Source organism: Mobula birostris, chromosome 6 (assembly GCF_030028105.1).
Source record: "Mobula birostris isolate sMobBir1 chromosome 6, sMobBir1.hap1, whole genome shotgun sequence".
NCBI classification, from domain to species: domain Eukaryota; kingdom Metazoa; phylum Chordata; class Chondrichthyes; order Myliobatiformes; family Myliobatidae; genus Mobula; species Mobula birostris.
Window position 1 is genome coordinate 91,857,241 of NC_092375.1, and position 14,908 is coordinate 91,872,148.

General features: G+C 40.5%; 1 protein-coding gene across 4 annotated transcripts in view; it reads left to right on the top strand.

Annotated features, from left to right (window-relative positions):
• Positions 1–14,908, top strand: part of vwa8 (von Willebrand factor A domain containing 8) — a 481,708-nt gene that overhangs the window by 160,946 nt on the left and 305,854 nt on the right. For all 4 annotated transcript variants that reach the window (XM_072260839.1, XM_072260838.1, XM_072260837.1 and 1 more), the window contains exons 14-16: positions 1,086–1,199; positions 11,173–11,341; positions 14,170–14,247. In XM_072260839.1, the coding sequence (XP_072116940.1) occupies positions 1,086–1,199; positions 11,173–11,341; positions 14,170–14,247 (361 nt within the window). The remainder of the gene's footprint in view (positions 1–1,085; positions 1,200–11,172; positions 11,342–14,169; positions 14,248–14,908) is intronic.

Genomic DNA, 14,908 nt, shown 5'->3' on the forward strand with positions numbered 1-14,908 from the left:
GGAGAACACAAAATCTGTGACTAAGGCCATAGAAATAAACTTTTTAATCCAAAAAGAAATGAGAATGTGGATCTTGCAACCGCAGGAATGACTTTTATTATAAAAGCATATAAACACAAAGGAGAAGAGAAGAAAAAAGATGTGAGAATCAGGATAGATAAAGAGAGACAGGAGAAAGCTGATTTCGAGGCAAAATTACAGAAGAGATACATTTCACAGCTAATAAGTACAGTGTAACATAAAAAAATGAGTGCGTTCTGATTACACTGTCTTACATTTTTAAAGCAGTTAATCTATTTTATGGAATGTAGGCATTGCCAGCAAAGCCTGCACTTTATCCATCCATAATTACTCTTGAGAAGTCTTGAAAATAATGGAAGGATCTTCAGCAGTGCTGTTGAATAAGGTATTCTGGTGTGTATCTGCACTGATGAAGTAAAGGGAATATACCTGTAATTTATAAAGGTGTATCACTTGGGAAACCTGTAGGAGATGGTGTCAATCCAACTGCTGCACTTGTCCTTTGTAATGAGGGTTACTGCTTTGGGAGTAGTGTTGAAATTCCCATGGTGAGTAACACATCATTGATTAATGTCTTTCAATTCTTTCATGCAGAGGTATTTTCCTTTTCAGGCCATGTATGTTATTAACTTGGTTTATCGTTGTCATATGTACAGAAGAACAGTGAAAAATGTAGTTTTGCTGCCCATCCATCCAGATAATTTTATTAAAGCAGTTCATTAGCTCAAACAACTGAATGCAGAATAAAGTTTTGCACTTACACCGGAAGTTTAATACAGGAAGACAATAAAGTGCAAGGACATAACGAGGTAGATTATGAGGTCAAGTCCATTTTATCATACTAAGAGTGAAATAGAAGCTGCCCTTGAGATTGGTGGTTTCAGGCTTTTGTATCTGCACTATGGAAGAGGGAAGAAGAGAAAATGTCCTGGTTGGGTGTGGTCTTTGATTAAGTTGTCTGCTTTATTGAGGCAGTGAGAATTGTAGGCAGTGGAGAATAATTTGAAGCTCACTGTTTTACTGATGTCTGTCACAAGTGCTGATGACTTGATTTTCTTTAATAGGCTTATTCATGACAGGGAGCTAACACTTTATGATGGCTCCCACTTGCTCAGAGCAGACAGATACCAAGATCTGAAAAGGGAGCTGAATCTTACTGATAACGATCTCCAACAGAGGTACGGATACATACTGTGGCTAAAGTATGCCAATTTCATTAAGCATTTTCCATTGTTTTTTATTAATGGTTCATAAAAGCATGATATTAATTACTTTTTGTTTGAAGTGATTTGGCCAAAGGTATAAAGAGGAGATTTGCTAATTTTGTAATAACAGAGATACCTGTAGATATTTTACCCAGAAATATCTTTTGGGACAGCATATAGGTTGCCAAGTGTCCTCTGACTTCCACTTGTTTGAACACATTTGGTCAGAAATGGTGGGCCAATTTCCTTATTACCAAGAAAGCAAGAAAACATTCAGGCAACAAACATTTTGTTCACATTTTCTATGTACAAGTGCAGCTGGATGGTTTTATTTATAGCAAATGAGTTAATCCAATGGCTGTTTCTATGACAACTGAATCCTGATGCTCACTTTATTTAAGTCCAGAAAATGGTTTTCATACTGAGGTGAACTTCGTTAGAAAAAGATCTGTGTGAGAAAGATTGTTCTAAGTTTCTTTTTTAACATCAGTTAAGATGTTTCACCCATTCTTTCAGTTGGGTTTTTGAACTCAGTTGTGAGGTGAAGAATGAACCAGATAGTCTCTCACCACTGGAAATTACATTCTGTGGATGTATGACCTAAAGGGAGATAAACATTAGTATGGGGCAGGGAAAAAAAGAAAAAAAATTAAAACATGGCCGCAGCCAGGCCAATGGCACTGTGGTCAGCTCTGAGGCTCAGCAGGGAAGGGTAAAGTCAGGCAGAGCAGTAGCAATAAGAGACTCATTAGTTAGGGGGACGAACAGGAGATTCTGAGGCTACAAAACAGGCATCAGGATAATGTAACACACGTCAAAGTTGCTGGTGAATGCAGCAGGCCAGGCAGCATCTGTAGGAAGAGGTGCAGTCGACGTTTCAGGCCGAGACCCTTCGTCAGGACGAATTTGAATTTGAATTTCCAGCATCTGCAGAATTCCTGTTGTTTGCATCAGGATAATGTGTTGCCTCTCAGGTGCTAGGGTCCAGGATGTTTCAGAGCGGCTGCAGAATATCCTGGAGTGGGAAGGTGAACAGCCAGCTATGTCATTAGCACTGATGACAGAGGTAGGAAAGGGGAAGAGGTGCCGCAAAATGAATTTAGGGGGTTAGGAAAGAGGCTGAAGAGCAGGACCTCTAAGGCAGTAATTGCTGGGTTACTCCTGGTGCTGCATACTAGTCGGGGCAAGAATAGGATGATAGTACAGGTGAATGAGTGGCTAAGGAACTGCTGGAGGAGGCAGGTTGTCAGGTTTTTGGATAACGATAACCTTTTGAGGCAGAGTTGACCTGTACAAGAGGGATAGATTGTACCTAAACAGGAGGGGAAACTACTATCCTAGGCAGGAAGTTTGCAAATTCTACTCAGGAGAATTTAAACTAGTTTGGCAGAGGGATGGGCACCAGAGCACCTGGTCAGAAAATGGAGGAATGGAGAGGAAGATGGATGTCAGGGCCAGTAATAAACAGGCAGCAGAAAAGTAATAGATATGATAGGATGCATCTTTTTAAATATGTGTATTTTACTGTGAGGATTATTATTTTTAAAAGTAATGAACCTCGAGCATGGATCTGTGTTCTGGCCATTACAGAGACTTGGCTGAGAGAGAGGCAGGAATGTGTGCTTAATGTCCCAGGGTTTTGATGTTTTAGAGAAGATATGGAGGTAAGTGAGTTTGGGGAGTTGCACAACTACTCAGGGACAATATCACAGCTGCACTCAGATGGGACATAATGGAGGGTGCATCCACTGAGTCTATATGGGTAGAACTCAAATATAGGAAGGGTGCAGTCACTGATGGGATTGTACTATAGACAATCCCAAATAGCCACCAGCACATTGAGGAACGGATATGCAGGCAGATTAAGGAAAGGTGTAAAAATAATAGGGCTATTGTCATGGGGGACTTCTGTAACATAAACTGAGATCTTCTGAGTACAAGAGGTTTTGATGGGGCAGAGTTTGGTCAGGTAACTGACTTTTCAGTGGGTGAACAGTTAGGGAACAGAGACCACAACTCCTTAAGTTTTAAGATAGCTATTGATAAGAATACAGTATGTATGGATCTTGCAGTAGAGTATTAAATTGGAGCAGGCCAAATTACAAGAACATTATGCAGGAACTAGGGAGAGTTAAATTAGGAACAGCCGTTTTTGGGCAAGTCCACCTATGACATGTGGAGAGTGTTCAAAGACAAACTGCATAGAGTGCAGGACACATATTTTCCAGTCAGAAGGAAGGACAAGAATGGCAAGGTAAGAGAACCTTGGATGTCGAGAGAGGTGATGAATTTAGCTAAGAAGAAAAAGGAGAATTATGTAAAGCTTTGGAAACTAGAATCAAACAGAGCCCTTGATTATATAGAAGCCAGTAAATAACTCAGGAAGGGAATTAGGAAAGCGTGGAGGGGCTGTCAAAAGTCCTTGGCAAGTAGGATTAAAGAGAATTCTAAGGTATTCTATGCAAACATCAAGAGCAAGAGGATAACTAGAGAGAGGGTAGAACCACCCCAGGATAAAGGGAGGAACATTTGCTTGGCTATGGAGAAGGTGGGTGAGGTTCTTCATGAGTACTTAATACAGTACTTACCAAAGAGAAGGACTTGGGCAATAAGGAGATCAGTGCTGAGCGTATTGATATGGTAGGGCATTTCAAAGTAAAGGAAGAGGTAGTTTTGGGTCTACTAAAGAGCATTAAGGTGGATAAGTCCCCAGGGCCTGATGGGATGTACCCCAAGTTCTTGAGAGAGACGAGAGAAGAAATTACTGGGGCCTTGACCAATATTTCCCTGTCCTCTCTAGCCATAGGTGAGATCCCTAATTAGCAAGTGGCTAATGTTGTTCCATTGTTGAAGAAACCAACTAGGGATATTCCTAGAAACTATAGACCAGTGAGTTTGAAGGAAATTTACAGGAGAGAATTCTTAGGGATAGGATTTATGAGCATTTGGAAAGCCATGGCCTTATTAGGGAGAGCCAGCATGGCTTTGTGTGGAGCAAATTGTGTCTTACTAAATTGATTCAGTTTTTTGACAAGGTGACGAGGATGATTGATGAAGGTAGAGCTGTGCATGTTGTCTACATGGATCTTAGTAAGATGGTTGACAAGGTCCTTCATGAAAGGCTCATCCAGAATAAGATGCATGGAATCCATGGTGAATTGTCTATTTTGATTCAGAACTGGCTTACCCATAGAAGGCTTAGCTGGCTGGAGGTCTGTGATTATTGCTGTTTTCCGGGGTCTACTGGAACCTCTGCTGTTTGTGATGTATACAAATGACCTGGATAAAAATACAAGCGAAACAAGTACCACATCTGCTCCTACACCTCCTCCCTCACTACCATCCAGTAGTGAGGCGACACTTCCCGTGTGATTATGTTGGGGCCATCTACTGTATCCAGTACTCCTATCGGTGAGACCCGATGTAGTGTGGGAGACTGCTTTGCTGAGCATTTCAATTCTATTTCCCATTCCCATTCAAACATGTCAGTCCATGGCCTCCTTGATCGTCGTGATGAGGTCACACTCAGATTGGAGGAGCAGCACCTTATATTTGGTCTGGGTAGCCTCCAACCTGACACCATAAATATTGATTTATAAATATTGAAATATTGATTTCTTGAACTTCCGGTAATCCCCACCCCCTCTTCACCATTCCCCATTCTGGTTTCCCTCTCTCACCTTATCTCCTTACCGGTCCATCACCTCCCTCTGGTACTCCTCCCTCTTTCCCTTTCTTCCATGGTCTTCTACCCTCTCCTAACAGATTTCCCCTTCTCCAGCCCTGTACCTTTCACCAATCAACTTCCCTGCTCTTTACTTCACCCCCTCCTCTTCCACTTTCATCTATCATCCACCACCTTGCACTTCTTCCTCCCCTCCACCCACCATTTTACTTTGTCTTCTCATCTTTTATTCCAGTCCTGATGAAGGGTCTCAGCCCAAAATGTCCATAAGACCATAAGGTATAGGGGCAGAATTAGGCCATTTGGCCCATCAAGGCTGCTCTGCCATTTCATCATGGCTGATCCGATTTTCCTCTCAGCCTCAGTCTACTGCCTTCTCCCCATATCCCTTAATGCCCTGACAAATCAAGAATCTATCAATCTCTGCCTTAAATATACATTAACACTTGGCCTCCACAGCTGCCTGTGGCGAAGAATTCTACAGATTCACCGCTCTTTGGCTAAAGAAATTCCCCCTCATCTCCATTATAAAAGGACCCCCCCCCCCCCATTCCTCTAGTTTTAGGCTCTCCCACCATAGGAATCCTCTCCACATCCAATCTATCAAAGCCTTTTGTCATTCGATAGATTTCAATGAGGTCACCCGTCATTCTTCTGAGTTCTAGTAAATACTAGTAAATACAGAGCCAACAAACCTTTTTCATATGACAGGCCATTTAATCCTGGAATCATTTTCATGAGCCTCCTTTGAACCCTCTTCAGTTTCAGCACACACTTTCTAACATAAGAGGCCCAAACCTGCTCACAATACTCCAAGTGAGGCCTTACCAGTGCTTTATAAAGTCTCAACGTTACATCATTGCTTTTATATTCTGGTCGTCTTGAAATAAATGCTAATATTGTGTTTGCCTTCCTCACCACTGACTCAACTGGCAAATTAACCTTTAGGAAATCCTGCATAAGGACTCCCAAGTCCCCTTGCACCTCTGATTTTTGTATTTTCTCTCCTTTTAGAAAATGGTCAACCCTTTCATTTCTTCTTCCAAAGTGTGTGACCATACACTTCCCGACACCGTATTCCATCTGCCATTTCTTTGCCCATTCTCCTAATCTAAGTCCTTCTGTAGCCCCTCTACTTCCACAAAACTGCCTGCCCTTCCACCTACCTTTATATTGTGTGCCAACATTGCAACAAAGCCATCAATTCCATCATCCAAATCATTGACATATAACGTAAAAAGAATCGGTCCCAACACAAAACCCTGTAAAACACCGCTAGTCACTGACAGCCGGTCAGAAAAGGTTCCCTCTATTCCCACTCTTTGCCTCCTGCCAATCAGCTACTGCTTTATCCATGCTAGAGTCTTTCCTGTAATACCATGGGCTCATAGTTTGTTAAGCAGCCTCATGCGTGGCACCTTATCAAAGGCCTTCCAAGTACATAACATCAGCCGATTCTCCTTTGTCCATGGTGCTTGTTATTTCTTCAAAGAATTCCAAAAGATTTGTCACGCAAGATTTTCCCTTGAGGAAACCTTGCTGACTATGGCCTATTTTATCACGTACCTCCAAGTACCCTGGGACTTCAACCTTAAGAATCGACTCCAACATCTTCCCCATCACTGTGGTCAGATTAACTGAGGCATTGATCGTGTGGGTAGTCAGAGGCTTTTTCCCAGGGCTGAAGTGGGTAACACGAGAGGGCACAGTTTTAAGGTGCTTGGAAGTGGGTACAGAGGGGATGTCAGGGTTAAGTTTTTTATGCAGAGAATGGTGGGCGCGTGGAATGGGCTGCCGGTAATGGTGGTGGAGGCAGATATGATAGGGTCTTTTAAGAGACACCTGGATAGGTACGTGGAGCTTAGGAAAATAGAGGGCTATGGGTAACCCAAGGTAATTTCTAAAGTAAGTATATGTTCGGCACAGCATTGTGGGCCGAAGGGCTTGTATTGTGCTGTTGGTTTTCTATGTTTCTATTAACTGGCCATTAGCTTCCTTTCTTCTGCCTCTCTCCCTTCTTAAAGAGTGGAGTGACATTTGATATTCTCCAGTCTTCTGGAACCATTCCAGAATCTAGTGATTCTTGAAAGACTATTACTAATGCCACTGCGATCTCTTCAGCCACCTCTTTCAGAACTCCGGGGCATACACCATCTGGTCCAGGTGAATTATTTACCTTCAGGCATTTCAGTTTCCCAAGAACCTTCTCTTTAGTTATGGTAACTTCATGCCCCCTGACACCTGGAACTGCCACAATCCTGCTCGTGTCTTCCACAGTGAAGGCTGATGCAAAATACTAATTCATTCTGTCATTGTCCCCCATTAGTACCTCTCCAGCATAGTTTTCCAGTGGTCCAATATCCACTTTCACCTCTCTTTTACATTTTATGTATCTGAAGAAACTTTTGACATTCTCTTTAATGTTACAGGCTAGCTTACTTTCGTATTCCATCTTTACTTGACTGGAAAACTAACACCAAGGCTGTTTACAGGAAGGGGATGAGCAGACTCTATTTTCTAAGGAAGCTGAGATCCTTGAATGTGTTCAGCAGGATGTTGGAGATCTTTTACCAGTCTGTTGTAGTGAGTGCAGTCTTCTTTGTGGCTTTATGTTGGGGGAGCAGCACCAGTGCTGGTGATGCAAAAAATCTAAATAAACTCATCAAAATGACTGGAGCCTCCTTGGCTACAACTCAGACTCCTTTGAGTTAGTGGTGGAGAGGAGGTCACGAAACAAACTGTTATCCATCATGGACACTCAAGCACATCCTCCCCATGACCTACCAAATAAGCAGCAGAGCTCCTTTACGAACAGGCTCAAACAGCTCCACTGTCACAAGGATTGTGAAAGAAAATCTTTCCTAACAAATGGAATAAGCATGTACAACAGTTCATCTCTGTGTGACAGGAGAATACTCATCATAGTACAATGGTATCTGTTTTATTATTTCGTACATTATTATTGTATATATTATTTTCTGTATTTCAGTAGTTAATATTATTATTATTATTGCTAGGTGTGTTTTATAAATGTTACTGCTGTAATGAAATAATTTTGCACTTGGGATCAATAAAGTATTATTATTATTTACTTTCTTAATAACTTTTTCAGTTGCATTCTTTTGGTTTTTAAAAGCTTCCCAATTCTCTAACATCCCACTAATTCTTGCTCTATTATGTGCCCTCTCTTTAGCTTTTATGTTGGCTTTGACTTCTCTTGTTAGCCATAGTTGTATCATCTTTCCTTTATTATACTTCTTCCTGTTTGGAATGTATGCATAATGTGCCTTCCAACTTGCTTCCAGAAATTCCAGGTGTTTTTGCTCTGTCATCATCTCTGCCAGTGTTCTTTTCCAATTAATTCTGCCAACTCCTAAGAAATAAGAGCGGGAGTAGGCCATCTGGCCCATCAAGCCTGTTCCACCATTCAATAAGATCATGGCTGATCTGACCATGGACTCATCTCCACCAACCTGCCTTTTCCCTATTACCCTTAATTCCCCAACTATGCAAAAATCTATCCAACTTTGCCTGAAATATATTTATTGAGGCAGTCTCCACTGCTTCATTGGGCAGAGAATTCCACAGATTCACCGCTCTCTGGGAAAAGTAGTTCCTCTTCACCTCTGTCCTAAATTTACTCCCCTGAATCTTGAGGCTATGTCCCCTAGTTCTAGTCTCACCTTCCAGCGGAAACAACTTTTCTGCCTCTATTTATCTATCCCTTTCATAATGTTATGTTTCTATAAGATCTCCTCTCATCCTTCTGAATTCCATGGAGTACAGTCCCAGCTGTCTCAATCTCTCCTCATAGTCTTAACACCCTCATCTCTGGAATCAATCTGGTGAACCTCCTCTGCACCACCTTCAAAGCCAGTATATCCTTCCTTAAGTAAGGAGACCAGAACTGCATGCGGTATTCCAGGTGCAGCCTCACCAGTACCCTGTACAGTTGCAGCATAACCTCCCTGCTCTTAAATTCAATCCCTCTAGCATTGAAGGCCAACATTCCATTTGCCTTCTTGATAGCCTGCTGTACCTGCAAACCAACCTTTTGTGGTTCATGCAAAAGCACTCCCAAGTCCCTTTGCACAGCAGTATGCCGCAATCTTTTACCATTTAAGTAATAACCTGCTGTTTCATTTTTCCTTCCAGTGTGGATGACCTCGCATTTACCAACATTGTACTCCATCTTCCAGACCCTTGCCCACTCACTTAACCTATCTGTATATCTCTGCAGACTCTCCATATCTTCTGCACGGTTTGCTTTTCCACTCAATTTAGTACCATCAACAAACTTAGATACACTGCACTCGACCCCCTGATGTTTCCAATCTACCTGCATATTGAAATCCCCTATTACTATCATAATATTGTCTTTGTTACATGCCTTTTCTACCTCCTATTTTTATTTGTATCCCACATCCTGGTTACTATTTGGAGGCCTGTATGTAACTCCCATCAAGGTCTTTTTAACCTGTGCAGTTACTTAATTCTACCTACAAAGATGCTACACCTTCTAACCCTATGTTACCTCTTTCTGAGGATTTGATTTCAATTTTAACCAACGGAGTCTCCCCAACCCCTCTGCCTACCTGCCTGTCCTTTCAATAAAATGTTGAATTGTTGGATGTTAAGTTCCCAACTCTGTTCTTCTTTCAACTACAACTCAGTAATGTCCACACTCATACCTGCTTATCTCTAACTGCACTGCAAGATCATTTACCTTTCAAGTATGACATCTTCAGACCCATATTCATCAAGCTTTTTGATTTTGGCCCATGTTACTCATCCCACTGATTGCAATTTTGCCCTATCATTTGCCTATCCTTCCTCACAGTGTCACTACACACGGCATCAACTTGTATATTAACCAGCCCATCCCCAGCCGATCATTCAGGTTCCCATCCCTCTGCTAAATTAATTTAAACTTTTCCCGACCTCTCTAGTAAACCTGCCTGCAAGACATTAATCCCTCTTGGGTTCAGATGTAACCTGTCCTTTTTGTACAGGTTATGCCTTCCCCAGAAGGGATCCCGGTGATCCAGAAATCTGAACCACTGGCACTTGTACCAAATCCATATTCATCTGCCAAATCATCCTATTCTTACCCTCAATGGCTATGGTACAGGCAGCAATCCAGAGATTAATACCCTGGAGATCCTACTTTTCAGTTTTCTACCTAACTCCCGATATTCTCTCTTCAGGACCTCCTTCCATTTCCTACCTAGGTCATTGGTACAAATATGTACCATGACTTGTGCCTGCTCATCCTCCCCCTTTTTTTAATGCTGTGGAGGTGATCTGCGACATCCCTTACCTTGGCACCTGGGAGACAAAATACCATCTGGGTGTCTTTTTTATTGTAAGTATGAGAGGTATAGAGAGGGTAAATGCAAACAGGCTCTTGCCACTGAAGGTGGGTGGTACTACAACCAGAGGTCCTATTAAGGGTGAAAGGTGAGACATTTTAGGGGAAGGTGAAGTGAAACTTCTTCACTCAGAGGGCTGTGAGAGTGTAGAATGAGCTGAAGTAGTGAATGCAAGCTCGTTTTCAATGTTTTAAGAGAAGTTTGGATAGGTACATGGATAGTAGGGATATGGAGGGTAATGCTGTCAGTACAGGTCGATGGGAGTAAGCAGCTTAAATGGTTTTGGCATGGACTGGATGAGCCGAATAGCCTTTTTCTGTGCTGTACTTCTCTATGACTCTAATAAAAGACTAGACCGTCTATTTTAAGGTGTTAGTCTTGGGGTAATATTTGACAGGAACCAGAACTCTTTAGCTCTTAGGCTTTGAAGCGTCAATAAGAGTTTCAGCCTCTTATTTATATTTCAATAATATGCTGCTATTTTATTATTCTCGTGAAGCGTAAGCCAAGATTTTGTGCTCAGGGAACCAGGGAAAGCATTGAATCATCTGAGTCAAAAGCATATTACTGAGTCAAATCGATGGTTATTTCCGGTTTAAATTGTGGCTCTTAATTTCTCTGTGAAGCCTTTTGCATATGCTTGTTTTTTATGGTATATCTGCAATTAATATTAGAGGTATTATTATTTCTGATTTTGTAGGATGGATACTGTTGAACAAGGCTGATCTTAGTAGGAACTTCATGTTTGTGTACAGCTGGCTAAACTTCTAAAACATGCTGAATCAGGCAGGCCTCTAATTTAAATCACAGGTCTATTTTCAGTGTTATTTTGGTACGAGTACATGCAGCTCACCAGACTGAATCCCATATTGATTTTGTATGTTTCCAGGTTGATTTATCCCATCCATCCATCCTTCAGGATTTTGGCCTTGGCTGAGCCTCCAGCTGTGGGCAGTAGTACCCAACAGTGGTTGGGGTCAGAGCTTCTGACCATGTTCTTGTTCCACAATGTAAAGCCACTCTCCATGAAAGAGGAGTTTGACATCATTACTAAAATGGTGAGGAATGCTCAGATTCACATCCTGGATGTTCTTTTAATTCAAATATCTGATGTCCATTGATGTTCATTTGTGTTTTTTGACATGGAAACAGAGCAAAGGATTTCATTGCACCCTGTTGTGTTTGACAATAATCTCATCTGTATTCTAATAAGTGAACTTTATTTTTGATTTAGTTAATAATTTACATAGAGTAAGTTGTTAATGTTGTGTTTTGAATATTTCAATTTTAAATATTATGTCAGCGGTTTTGAGCATTTGTAATTGTCAAGTATTTTCAATAAATTTCAATCTCAATGATAGTTCTTACATGCATGTAAGTGTAAGCATAGATCGCACTTGCCACCAAGGCAATCTAGGGGACAGAGTATGTAATTTACAGTCAGACTGCACCACTGACCCTCTCCAAGCTTCCTAAATGAACATTATTCCCATAGAATGCAGTTGGAAAGTACTCTTGCAACTTCTGCAAGTACAAGCAATTTAGATTCTCCCTCATTATCATTAGATTTTGCAAAAGGGAAATGGTGTTTGAGAAACTAATTGGGGGTTTTGAGGCTTTAACAAGCACAATATGGATGTAATATATCTGGATTATCTGAAGGCATTCAATGAGGTAGCATAGAATGTTGTTGCAAGATGAAGCTCAAGAGTTTGAGAATAAAATAAGAAAGTAAGTGGAGGAAACATCTGTGGAGGGAAATGGACAATTAATATTTCATGTCAAAACTCTTCATCGGAGAATAGTATTTCAGCCTGGATTGAGAATGGACTAAAAACAGAATAATTGAATGATTTTGAAGTTAGGAAGTATAGTTATTGGAGTTTAACAAGGATCATTGCTTGAGCCTTAGCCATGTAAAATCTTTATCACTGATTTGGACAGAGGTCGGATTGTAGTGACAAAGGAGAGAAAACATAGGGATATATTACAACTAGTGTTTGATCAAGTAGGGTGCAGATGTATGGACAACTGAAATTATTCACTTGGTAGGAAGAATAATAATGTTGTAGAAGTAAATATTTGGCATTCTGAGACACTTCTTGTAAAGCAATAGATAAATAATACTATGCCAGCACAAAGCAGACTGGGATCATTTGGGAGTGGTGACAACATAGTTACTCAGAGGCATGGACAAACAACACAGTGTCATATTTCAAATCCCAACCTCATTAGGATTTAAAGTTAATTAATAACTCATTAACTAAATTGGTCACAGGGATTATTATTAATGAAATAATCTTGAATTTGAATGAAAATTTAGTCTCCAAAGTAGGGAGATATTCCATAAAGCTACTGGAATGACATTAAAAGTTCTGTTTTACTAACATCTTTTTGGGAAGGTGATCTGTCACTTGTACCAGGTCTGGTCTGCATATGATTCTACATATAAATAATTAACTTTATGGACTAACCAAACAAGCCAAACAATTCCTCCCCCTGAGTTTCTCCACAGTTTACTTGTTGCTCCAGATTCCAGCATCTGCAATCTCTTTTGATTTGAATGCACTTCTGTTGTTTAGGTTTTAGATGAGGCATCCATATATTTAGGAAATTGAGGGATATGTGCTGACAGGTAGTATCCAGAACTAAGGGACGTAGTCATGGATAAAATGGAGACTAAGATTCTTCATTCAGAGGTTTGAAGCTTTAGAATTCTCTGTACAAGAGCTCAATGTGTATATTCAAAATAAAACTGATTGACAGATTTTATTTGTAGATGGGAAACCAAAGATTTGAGAGAGTGGAAAATCAGTTTGATGTAGAAGCTCAGCAATGATCTTGCTCTTGTATAAATTTGCACCTGTCTCATATTTCTTAATTTAAAATTATTTACCCTTAATACCTTCACTCTTGATTTACTAGAAACAGTTTCATTTTCTTAATTTATGATGCTAAGTAATTGTTTTTGGCAGGCTAGATTCTGCTTTGCAAGGCTAATATTTCAAATTCGATTTTGCCAGCTTACTATTTCAATACATCAAAACCTGACACATGGGAATAGAAATTCCCAGAACATGAGTAAAGTATCGAAAGTCAGTAGAAAGTTTGATCTACACGGTCATCATATATCAGTGGTCTCTCAGCTAAAGAAAAATACCATTACAAAAAAATCCAAAACTACTCCAAAGAGTCTGCCCCAGGCAGCCTCATTGCACTTAAGTCCCAGTCAGCCCTAAGTTCCCACACACAACAGGAATTGTCATCTCCTTAGAACTGTACGGTATCTTCTTGCATATGTGTGGTTTTCAGTGTTGTTGTGAAATATGCTGTCATACTTCATTATATATCTGTGACTCTGGAGGGTAAACCAAGTAATGTAACCAAAGAAAGTCCAATTATACCTTGTATTTCACATCTGTATGTCACTGGCAATAAAAATGTTTTTGAAGCCACAGTGGCCTCATATTATAAACAAATTCATGCAATTGCCCCATGGGGCTTTGTTTACCATTGTTAATTTGAGCATCTTAGAAATGCCGTAGTTTTTTGGTAAGACTTTTCAAAACACTCTCCAGCTTGCCATCATCTGCTTTAAAAAAGTACCTTGATCTCCTATTGTATTACAAATGAGAAAAGAAGATCACGTTAATCTTCAGGATTAAAAACATACTGGAGATTGTTGAAGCAAGGTATACAGGTGTAATTCAATTCATACTTTCAGGTCTGTGTTCTATTTGATATTTAGATAAAGTTTAGGCTGTAAGATATCGGATTTTCTGTGATACAGGTCGGGGAGTAGGGAGAGCTGAAGCTGAGCTGCTGCTTTGGCACTAAGAAACTATAATGAATTTAAATGACGATACATTGTATTATGTTCTTGCAGATTCCGTGTGTTCAGAAAGATACCGTCTCACAGTTGTTGCAATTTACAAACAGACTTCGACAGAGCAGCGATCCAACAGTAAGTTAAATATATCACACAGCTGTGTGATAGATTTAGATATGAGAAGCTGTCTGTGCAAAGAACCAAGCAAGCTAATGGTAGAGTGAGTTATACAACATGGAAACCACTTGTTTGACCCCAATTGGTACATGCCAACCAATATTCCCATTTGCTCACGTTTGACCAATGTTCCTCTAAACCAGGGGTCGGAAACCTTTTTGCCTCTGTGGGCCGGATCGCGTATTAATGAGCAGATGGGCTGGATAAATGCCATAAAAAGCTTGAAATATGGGAATTTCTCTAGGAAGAGGTACAGTCAACGTTTCGGGCCAAGACACTTCGTCAGGACAAAGGGTCTCAGTCCGAAACGTCAACTGTACCTCTTCCTAGATATGCTGCCTGACCTGCTGTGTTCACCAGCAACTTTTATGTGTGTTGCTTGAGATTCCAGCATCTGCAGATTTCCTCATGTTTGCGTTTTTAAATATGGGAATTATCCATTTAAATACATCTAGTATTTGCCTCAAAATAATGAATAACACATGCTAGAAAATCATTTGTGCTTAAGGTTGCCTACCCCTGCTCTAAACCTCTTCTACCATGTACTTGTCCAGATATCTTTCAAAGGTTGTTCAACTACTTCCTCTAGCACCACATTCCATATGCAGACCATAATTAG